Here is an 11,160-nt window from a genome sequence, read left to right as displayed (position 1 = left end):
TCTTAATATTTTGTTAATAAGTTTGTTTCTTATTGACTCTTTTGCATAGGTACCCTGGGTGATTTAGAAACCACTTGTTAAATATTATATCAAAAATAAAAGTGTACAAATGTCTAATATTAGTCTCTTGCACTTCTTTTGTTCTTGAGCAATGTTTTTCAAAGGCTCCAAAGCAGGAGAGGGGGCGGTGGCTTTTAGTTCCAAGGTTCTGCCACAAGAGAGGCAGACAAAAGCGCTCTGCTCAGGTTGCGGACTTTTTGGGGTGCAAATGGCACCCTGGAACAGATTGGGTCCGCAACCCGAGGCACCACTGTACTAACATTAAACTTTAAATGGACATTTGTCTCTTTTTAAAAAATAACATGAACAGTTCCATCTCACCATAAAAGTTTTATTTAATGTTTTTAGGAACACAGTTCCTCATTTACTTCTGGCTTGATTCGGATTTAGATGTGGAGGCTCTCAGAGAAGAAAGTCTACGCCTCTTGGCTATTTGCTCTTGCCGTTTTTCCTTTGCCTCCTGAAAAAAAAAGAGGGAGGGGAGAAGGTACCACGTTATCAGTACAAAACAGTGTTTCTGTGACAAAAAAGACACAGCTGCATTCTCACATGGGGCTTGGGAACGAACATGCTAGTCTCCCCTTGTCAATGTCATGCTCCACAAGTTGGAGGGCAACTGTTTTCCAACATCAGGAAACCTCAACATGTGGAGGGTCCTTCCTTCATAGGGTTGCCAATGAGAAAGGGGGGGAGGAAGTCACAAAAAACAATTGCCTTCATCCCCTACAGGAGCCCCTCACACAATTACTAGCCATGGTGTCCGAAGGCCTGAAGGCTATTATGTTCTGTAACTGACGCTTCATACCCCTCCATCTCTGTTACCACTGTTCTCACCTGTGCATCTTCAAGATAGAGGTCAGCTACCAACTATCTAAATATCATTCTGCTAGATAGGTGGATTGGGGAACCTCAGGCTCTGCGATTCTCAGCCTCTCCCATTTGGCCCCTGGACTGTCCAAAGAACAGAGACTCCCTACCCCGGCCAATACTGGCCCTGCTTTTCACCCTTCGTGAATGTGTTTGCCGTAACTCTGATAATGCCTCTTGCTTACCTGGATGAAGGGATAGAGGGGTGGGTGCGTTTCTAAGAAACTAGCTTTCTGTAGGCTGGCATCCGTCTCACATACAAGAAAGCTAGTTTCTTACAAGCACACACAAACCTATCCTCCCATCACAAGAGGGAGGTATTGTCATTATTCCACCTTGGCCTCTGGCCCTGCCCATCACTGAGATGTGGCTGCTGCAAGGCTGCCCAGAAAGGAATCCATGCATTGTCTGAAAGAAGTTCCTCACCCCTGGATTAAAACAGCCAGTAATTAACATATTGTGCTTATGGGTGTAATCAAAAATAAATGCTGAATGTGCCTTGAGGATGGGGTGGACACAGAATCCAGATAAGTATGTGTTGTTATACCTTCATTCTTTTAGCCAGAAGCTTGGCATATTCTGCAGCTTCGTCCTTGTTCTTTTGCGTACGCTGCTTCTTCAGAGCAATGCGCCTGCGCTTGTGTTGCAGGACCCTGGGAGTCACCAAGCGCTGGATCTTGGGTGCTTTGGTCCTGGGCTTCTTGCCTAAGAACAGACATGAGCACAATCAACTAGGCAGCTATTGTCAAGTCCAGAGCAAAGAAACTACAATTGCAGCTCAGCTAGTTTCTCTACCACTGGAACTAAAACTTGCCCAACACGTATAAGGCTACAGACTTGCGAAGAAGCCATTCTGCATTTATTTTGCCCTATTCAGATTGGAACATATGCAACTGGTAATGTGCAAGGAATAGCTGTGATCAGTTTGCACCCGCCCTCAAGAACACACAATTTCCATCTGCACCGTGATAAAATACCTATAGCTTCACCAATGCCACAGGGAATGTACTGGGCAATGCACACCCTGTTTTACTAATCCCACCCTTGAAGCGGTACTCAGATGTCCCAACACGTTGAAAGAAAACAATGTGGGATGGCTGCACCATATGGGCGAGACTTCCCCCCTCACAAACACATTTGACAAGCATGTGCAAGAGATCTGCATGCAAATTAATGTATGCATGGAGAGCTCCTCCACAATGCCGAGGAGGGAGAAAGGACATCTCCTGACCGGACCGGGCCAGCATCCCCCTAATGAGTAGATCTACATGTGTATGTTGAGCCACATGTAGAACTCGTTCTAATATGCTCTAAATGGGCAGCTGGTGGAGTCTCCAAGTGCACCAGCCACAGGGGTGCAGCTACAACCACGTACAAATGTAAACAGACATATACCAATATCAAAGCACTGTGGCTGAAATGGTCTTTTGACTGGACAGTCTGAAAGTTAAGCAGAATTCCAAGTCCAACAGGAATGACACTACAGCACCTGAATATACAGCCAATCACTAGTTTTACCTGGTAGACCCGTCGCAGCAAAAATAACCAAGATGTTATCTTCATTTCTCTTACCTTCCTTGTTCAATGGCTTTCTCACAACATACTGACGGACGTCATCTTCTTTGGAGAGATTGAACAGCTTTCGGATCCTGCTAGCCCTCTTGGGACCAAGCCGGCGAGGCACAGTGGTGTCAGTCAGTCCAGGAATATCTTTCTCACCTGAAGTTGCCAGACCAGAAAGATTATTCTTAGCAAGAGCTAGACTCAGAAGCCAAGCTCCCCTCCCCACACATCTGAAGACCCTGGCCTCCTATCCATTTCAAATGCAAGTATCTCAATATAATGCACGCGAAAAGTTGAGCCACCCAGTCCTCATTAACTTCTGCTCTCTAGAACAGGCAATACTATGTATAGAATTCCCTACTGCCTAGTTTCCCTCCCTTAATTCACTGGTAGCAGGAACATCAACAATTTCCATTCAGACCCAGGATCTGAGAAAAGCCATCTTAATTTGCTAAAAGCTGAGTATTTCCTAAAACCCCAACATCTAGTAATAATAATAATAAATTTTATTTGTATCCCGCCCTCCCCGGCCTCAGAGTGGCTAACATCAAATAGTAGTGTAATCAGAGATTCAAAGGTAGTTCTAAAACACTTAAGACACCTTGAATTGTGCTCAGAGGGTAATCAAGCCTGAAAAATTTATTCCTGGTGCTTGTTCGGAAAGGCTGCTGCACCAATTACAGCTGCTAAACAGCTACCAAGAGCAATTTCAGAAAAAGTATTATTGATGGCAACCTTAAAGTTAGGCACAGATGAATCAGGCAATGAAGCCACATTTGAAACCTAGATGGAGCTGGTGATAAATGTTGCTGGTCCCAACCTTGGACCTTGCAATGGACAAGAGCAAAAGTGAGGCTTTTGGACACACTTTGCAATCAAAGCTATAAATCTGTTGAACATGTAATATGCCAGACCCTTAGCAGTTCACAGTCCAGAGCAAAATTATCAACCTCTTTTCCCTTTGCTATCATCACATAGTACCTCAGGTTACGTTACCTTTGGGTAACGTAATTTTGGGTTGCAAACGCGGAAAACCCGGAAATGTATACTTCCGGGTTTCACTGTGCGCACATGCACAAAAGCACCCTACTGCGCTGCATGTGCACAAAAGCAGTGCCTCTGGATACAGACTTTTGGGTGTAAGTATGGACCCCCAGGATGAATTAAGTTCGTATCCAGAGTCCACTGTATGCTCCTCAGGCAAGGACCAGCAAAATGCCATGCATGTCCTACATAAAAAACAGGACCAGATTCCTAGATAAACCCAGGATAGCCCCTTAAGGGCAGGGCACAATACAGGCAGCCCCGTTTATGTGTGTGACCGTGTATACACGCTGAATCTGGAAGTGACTCGGATGGGGTGCTTGCAGGCTTTTTTAATGGGTTTCAATTATATGCGATTTCATTGATGCACACAGTGCCTCAGAATGTAACCCCTGTATAAATTCCTGCTGGTAGGGCAGGAGTTTTTGAGCCTGCAATGTACAGCCCTATTCGCTGGTCATTACTATGTGTGTGGGGGGGGGGGAGGACCCTTACCTTTCTTTACAATGACCAAATTCAAGACGCTTAAATTGGCATCAACAATGCAACCCCGAACAGATTTGCGCTTCCTTTCTCCAGTCCTTCTAGGGCGGTAACATGAGTGGCCCTTGCTGAGAAGCAGGCGGACACGTCCGTGAGTCAGGACCCCCTGCTTCATGGGGAAGCCTTGCTTGTCATTGCCACCGCTGATGCGGACAACATATCCCTGAAACAAAGACGAGGAGCTTAGACCTTTCTCTCAAGCCTAAGTTCAATTTCTCATTATTTTCTCTGTATACAGGTAACAGATGCCGCTAAATATAAATATAAACTGAATTGCACTGGCAGAAACAACACTGCCTTTCTTCATTTTGAGCATCAACAACTAGACCTGCTGGGCATGCCTGGCTTGACCAATATTGTAACCATGTTCCAGAACTTAATACTATCATATTATGCCTATTGATCATGCTTCCTTAGCAATATTGTGGAATCTGTCTTGAATGGAGAGAAAACACAAAGTTGAGCGATTTAAAGCAAATTCACTTTATTTATGATGCGCAAAGTCTACTGTTTCACATGGAATGTCTTCCCTAGAAGTGCCCACATGTGACAATCTCCCAGTGCATCATGTCCTGCTCAGGCACTTAATCAGATCACCTAATTCCATTTCTAATACATGAAAATGAAGCCCACAAACACAAGGGTTCTAACAAAACAAATGCTGTTTGGATCTGTTTGACTTCCACTAACATTGAATTCCACTAACATAACCTCCCAACTTTTTGGGCAAATGGGTATACACATGCTCCCCACGGATGCTTCAATACTAAGATTGCTATGCATAAAGAACTGCTGTTGGATTCCCTGCTCTGCAGAAGTCAATTAAGTTAGCACACTTGAGCCTAAGTTAATTTACTCTCAAAGTCACAAACTCATTGAGTGCATTTACTCACAATTTTCATGCTGTATCACATCACCACACCTATCCCTAGGCCACTTTCCCTGGAAGCGTTCTTAACTCCAACCCACCATAGCTTTGCTAACCTGTGTATTTTCCAGACTCCCTGCCAACTCACCATCAACACACAGGTGAGAATGCAGGTTTTTGCATGCAGCTCTGTGCAAAGAGTTTGCTACTGCATGCAGAGATCTGTGGACTGGAGTAGCAATGCCACCACTAAGCAGAACAAATAAGCAAGCAGCAACTCTGAGCTCACTCTTTCTCAGACTGATGGGTAAACGCAGATGCAGTCACAACCATGCATCCAAATCCATTTGGGTAAGGCCCATGCCTTCAGTGGTGGTAGTAGCTTTGGATTCATTCAAAGGCTCCCAGGTTCGATCCCTGAGATCTGCAGGTAGCCTGGGAACAATTCATCCCCAAATACTGAAACCACCCCTCAGGAATAATTAGATGGGCCCAAAGTGTAACTCACTACCTCCCCAAGTTCACATTCAATATGAATCCATGAGGGCCTCTGGACAAGACACCAAAGAATAGGGTTGCCACCCGTCCTGTACAACACAGCCTACATCCTGTATTGATAGCTTAGTTCTGTATTTCAGGTCCTCTCTCTCTCTGCCAAATTAGGGATCCTCTCCAAATGCATGCGTTTGAAAGGGTGTGTATTTCAGCTCTGGGTTAGCCAAGCACAGACAGATTTACAAATTCACGTGTATTTCTGTGTGCAACAGATTCCAGAGGGCCCATCCTGTTCAGCTGCAATAGATTGCAATGGATTGATCTTAAGTCACTTCAGCACCTGATTTTTTTTTTAATCACCCTCCCGACTCCTACCCTGTCCTGTATTTTGCCAGAACAAACCTTACCACCCACCCACCCAAATGAAAATGCTCCAACCGTCGCAACTTTTCTCGGTAGGAGTGTTATTCCAGCCCCCATTAGAAATGCCAAGAGCTTTTGCCTACACCGCCTTGAAGAAGTCCAAGAAGAACCTAAGACCAGCCTTCCTGGATCAGGCCAGGTGACCACCTGGTTCACTTGCACTCTGTTCTCACAGTGGCCAGGGGAACCTGCAGGCAGACCCCGAGCACAGCAGCACCCAGAATCTAGCATTTGGCAAGAACCAAAGTGGCAACCGTGCCATACAGAGACCCTAAATCAGGGGTCAGGAAACTTTTTCAGCAGGGGGCCGGTCCACTGTCCCTCAGGCCTTGTGGGGGGGCCACACTATATGGACTATATGGGGGGGGGGGGAATGAACGAATTCCTATGCCCCACAAGTAACCCAGGGATGCACTTTAAATAAAAGGACACATTCTACTCATGTAAAGACACGCTGATTCCCAGACAGTCCACGGACCGGATTTAGAAGGCGATTGGGCCAGATCCGGCCCCTGGGCCTTAGTTTGCCTACCCATTCCCTAAATTTTCTCACCGCCGCTGCTTTACCGGCCCCATTTTGCCCACGTGCAACAAGCCTTATGAAGCCGGCCTCACCTTCCACTCCTCGCCGAGAGCATCCGCGGAGACTTCCGTGGTCATGCGCTTCTCGTAGAAGGTGCGCAGCTTGCGCTCATCATCCACTTCGATGAGTTTCTGGCAGCCGGTGGCTGGGAAGGAGATGTTCAGCTGCGGGGGGGGAGAAAAGAAGCCACACTCGGGTCTGCAAAGGGGTTCAAGGGGTTCCCTCCATGAGGACTAGAAACACTGCCTCCTTTACCAGGGGCGGCCAAACTTGGGCCTCCAGCAGTTTTGGGACTACAACTCCCATCATCCCTAGCTAACAGGACCAGTAGCCAGGGATGATGGGAATTGTAGTCCCAAAACTGCTAGAGGGCCAAGTTTGCCCACCACTGCTAAGCGCTCAAGACGCACGGGGTGGGGGGGGGTCTGAAGGGTTAACAGGCGCCGCGGTATTCCCGCGAGATGTCACGCCGCGCGAGAGCTCCTCTCCGGAGCGGGGAAAGGGAGGCCGGGGCCGCCGCCGCCGCGCCGCTTCCCCGCATCGGCTTCCATCCGCCGACGAGGCCGCGCTCCCTCGCCCGCCGCCTGCACCGCCGCCTCCCGCCGGGGCCCATCGACCTGCCGGGGCCTCTATTTCCCGGGGGCGGAGGCGGTTTGCGCTCCCTCTGCGCCCCGCAACACCTACCTTCATGGCGCCGGCACAGCTCGCCTCGGGTCCGCCACGGGAAAGAGGACGCGCTTCCGCTCGGCCGGAAGTCACAGAGGCTCCCGCGCGGCATCTCGCGAGAGTTTGGAAGGGCCCGCCCCCCTTCTGGGCTCAGCGGGAGCTCCTGGGCGAGCCGATAGAAGTAGGAAAAGTGTAGAGTGGGCAGCTGCTGTGGTCTTGCGAATGAAACTCTTTCGTCCGGAGTAAGCTATGGAGACAAAGTCATGGAGGAATTTTGGACTGCTGCATATTCTGAATGGGAATTCAGCATTCCCTCCAGCGTTTCTCTGATGAAAATAGGGGTGTCTTATTCCATAATAATAATAATGTTTTGAGGGGAAGATTTAGAGGAGTTCCATATGATCAGAGAACGTGCCATTGTGCTTAGTTTAGGAGAGGTAGAATCCACAGAACACATTCTACTGAGTTGTCCCTTTTATAACGATTTAAGGCAGTATCTCATAGCCCCATATTTATCTCAGTTTAGCTCTCGTTTAAGAGAAAGGCAGGTAGCATATCTGCTGAATAAGCCCACTGGGAAAATAGCCTTATCTGTGGCTAAATTCCTCTTCCTGGCACTCAAGTGTCGGAAGCGCAAAATCGAATGTCTCGATGTGGGTTATCTGTATGAGGTTTACTAGTGCTGTCCTATTTTTAATTTTTAATTGTGTATCCCTCTGATGTTTTTAGTTCTATAATTTTGTATTGAGAAATGTTTTTCTTCTTTCTGACTATCGGTCGAATAAAGGATTTGTATAATAATAATAATAATAATTGTTAAAAAAAACAACCCATCTGACTGTATTCCCCAGCCACTCTGATGACTTCCAACATATATAAAAATAAAATTATAATAAAACATTTTAAAACTTCCCTACACAAGGCTGCGTTCAAGATGACTTCTAAAGGTTGCTTACAGGTGGGGAGCAGTGTTGGTCTGCCATAGTCGAAACAAAAATAGAAAATTCTTTCCAGTAGCACCTTACAGACCAACTTACGGTAGAGACCAACTGAGTGTGCATGCTCAGTTGGTCCCTAAGGTGCTACTGGAAAGAATTTCCTATTTTTGTTTCTAAAGGTTGCTTAGTTACTTATTTCCTAGACTTGGGGGTGGCATAACTGCTCCATATCCTCCAACATTTCTCTGATGAAAACAGGGACATCCTAAGGAAAAGCCGGACATTCCTTGATCAAAGAAGAAACTGGGACGGCTTCTGTAAATCTGGGACTGTCCCTGGAAAATAGGGTCAGAGTCTGCCTGCAGGTTCCCCGGCTGCTGTGAGATCAGAGTGCCAGTGAACCAGGTCTGGCCTGGCTCTTAGGTTCTTCTTGGACTTCTTCAAGGCAGCGTAGACAAAAGCTCTTGGCATTTCTAATCCAGTCAGGAGGTGGCTAAGGCCAGTCGGGAAAGAAGAAGGCATTCAAAAGGGTCAGGGAGCTGGAATAACCAAGAAAAGTCACAATGGTCGGACCTTTTCCATTCGAGTGGGTGCATGCATGATGGGCGTAGTAGCCGGAGGGGGCAGGGAGAGGCAGCTGCCGCCCCATCAATAAAAAAACAATAAAAATACATAGCTACCTGAGGTTCTTCCCCCCCCCCAAAAAAAATCTTAGCTACACCTAGGGTTGCCAGGTGTCCACTATTTGAGTGGACGGTCCACTTTTTCCACATTATGTTCACTATTTCTTTTTCACAAAATAGTGGACATTTTTTTCTTCAAAAGCTTTATGATGAAATGGTATTTTAATACATGTTAAAATGTTTGTAAGAAAATATATAATTTAATTTAAACCCCCCCCCCCCCCGCTTGTCCACTATTTTTTGGAAGCAGACCTGGCAACCCTAGCTACACCCATGAGTGGGTGGGTGGGAATCTGGTGTGGTGGTATATATAAAATTATGCAGGAAGCTGAGAAAGTGAGCTGACTCTCCCTCTCTTAAGCTAGAGATTCAGGACAGGCAAAACTGGAGTTTGCTTCCCACTGGGTGCAAATACATGCTTTGGCGTTTGTAAAATGTGTTCTTCTTATTTTCCCTGCATCCGATGACCCCCCCCCACCCCCACATTTTGGTTTGGTAACAGCTATAGGGCCAACTATCCTGTCTCTAGTAGAGTAATAGTTACGGCTGTGCTGCCAAAATTCCCGAGACAAACGAGCCACTTGAGTTGATATAGACTGGGTGGCTGAATCATTGATCATAATACTCTCTGAACAGCAAGTTAACAAGTTGTTCATTGCCATGTTACTGAAAATCTGTAACAATTAAAAAAAATTATGTGTCTAAGACTAGAAAATATAACCTAGCGGTGCCTAATCAACAGAGTATCCGCTGTCTTGCTTTAGGTACATGAGATCTAACACTTTGCTAGGATATGAGAAATTATACCAGCTAGATAGAAATGACACAGTGAAACTATTAAATCATATTCATTACATTTCTATTTCATCCCTCCATCCCTTTTGTTTGCCCAGGGTGTCAAAGAAAAAAGTTGAAAAACAAAGCGAAAATAAACATTTAAAAACATTAAGAATATCTAAAAACATAAGAGATTTCACTTTCTTGGATTCCATGATCACTGCAGATGGTGACAGCAGTCACGAAATTAGAAGATGCCTGTTTCTTGGGAGAAAAGCAATGACAAACCTAGACAGCATCTTAAAAAGCAAAGACATCACCTTGCCAACAAAGGTCTCTATAGTTAAAGCTATGGTTTTCCCAGTAGTGATGTATGGAAGTGAGAGCTGGACCATAAAGAAGACTGATCGCCAAATAATTGATGCTTTTGAATTATGGTGCTGGAGGAGACTCTTGAGAGTCCCATGGACTGCAAGAATATCAAACCTATCCATTTTGAAGGAAATCAGCCCTGAGTGCTCACTAGAAGGACAGATCCTAAAGTTGAGGCTCCAATACTTTGGCCACCTCATGAGAAGAGAAGACTCCCTGGAAAAGACCCTGATGTTGGGAAAGATGGAGGGCACAAGGAGAAGGGGACGACAGAGGATGAGATGGATGGACAGTGTTCTCGAAGCTACTATCATGAGTTTGGCCAAACTGCGGGAGGCAGTGGAGGATAGGGATGCCTGGCGTGCTCTGGTCCATGGGGCCACGAAGAGTCGGAGATGACTGAACGACCGAACAACAACAACAAAAACATTTAAGGATAGTTACATATTCTCAAGTGTTCTTTGAACCATCAAATACCTGGGTGAATTTATTCAGATTGGTAGATTTTATGCATAAGCACCAGCCCCTTTTGAGATGGCGAAGAAATGCACATTTCAAATATGCTGTTTTGAAAAGGCTTTCAAGTCAATTTACCCTGCAGAAATGGACTGTCCTGCTGGCTTCTTATCTCCCTTGCCCAGTAGCAGAGCCCGTGGTTTTCACTGAAAAGTCCCAGCCAGGGTCAAATGCTGGCAACTACTGATAAGGCTGGGAAATACTCCCAGAGGGCTGCTGCCGGTTGTCATGTGGACAATGCTGAGCTAGATTGATGCCAATGGTCCGTTTCCGTATAAGGCAGCTACGTTTTTCCTCTGTTCCTAAAAGGAGGTTTTGAGGCTCATAATTGGCTCTTAACAATTGCAACGCTAGCAGAATGCTTTTCGGCACTAATGCACGGGAAGATGTTTGGAGCATTGTTGAGTTGGTTGGCATCAGTGTTAGAAACTCAGATATATAAACTATGTGCCAAATGGCTCCTTAAACCAAGGTTACAGCCACCACAACAGGATGTCTAGTTGCAATTTTTGGACAATAATCTCTAAAGTCTTATTTTTCAAATGGTGGGCTGATTGCCATTGATTAACAGTTAAGCATCTGGCGAGTTCAGATGACAACCTTGAACCAGGTTAAGAGAAAGGTAAAAGGTAAGGGACCCCTGGACAGTTAAGTCCAGTCAAAGGTTACTATGGGGTTGCAACGCTCATCTCGCTTTCAGGGCGAGGGAGCCGGTGTTTGTCCACAGACAGCTTTCTGGGTCATGTGGCCAGCAGGACTAAA

The 11,160-nt window shown here is 46.0% G+C and overlaps 1 protein-coding gene across 1 annotated transcript; it reads right to left on the bottom strand.

Annotated features, from left to right (window-relative positions):
• Positions 1–370: 370 nt before the first annotated feature.
• RPS6 (ribosomal protein S6) lies at positions 371–7,250 on the bottom strand. The gene is made up of 6 exons (XM_033173280.1): positions 7,131–7,250; positions 6,479–6,610; positions 4,030–4,240; positions 2,500–2,646; positions 1,475–1,632; positions 371–520 (listed from the first exon to the last, which is right to left on the bottom strand). The coding sequence occupies exons 1-6, from the start codon at positions 7,134–7,136 to the stop codon at positions 425–427; spliced, it is 750 nt and encodes a 249-aa protein (XP_033029171.1). The 5' UTR covers positions 7,137–7,250; the 3' UTR covers positions 371–424.
• Between the last annotated feature and the right edge of the window lie 3,910 nt (positions 7,251–11,160).

Source organism: Lacerta agilis, chromosome 16 (assembly GCF_009819535.1).
Source record: "Lacerta agilis isolate rLacAgi1 chromosome 16, rLacAgi1.pri, whole genome shotgun sequence".
Classification (NCBI taxonomy): Eukaryota; Metazoa; Chordata; class Lepidosauria; order Squamata; family Lacertidae; genus Lacerta; species Lacerta agilis.
The sequence above is the reverse complement of the archived record's forward strand: the minus strand, read 5'-3'. Positions and strand labels throughout refer to the sequence as shown.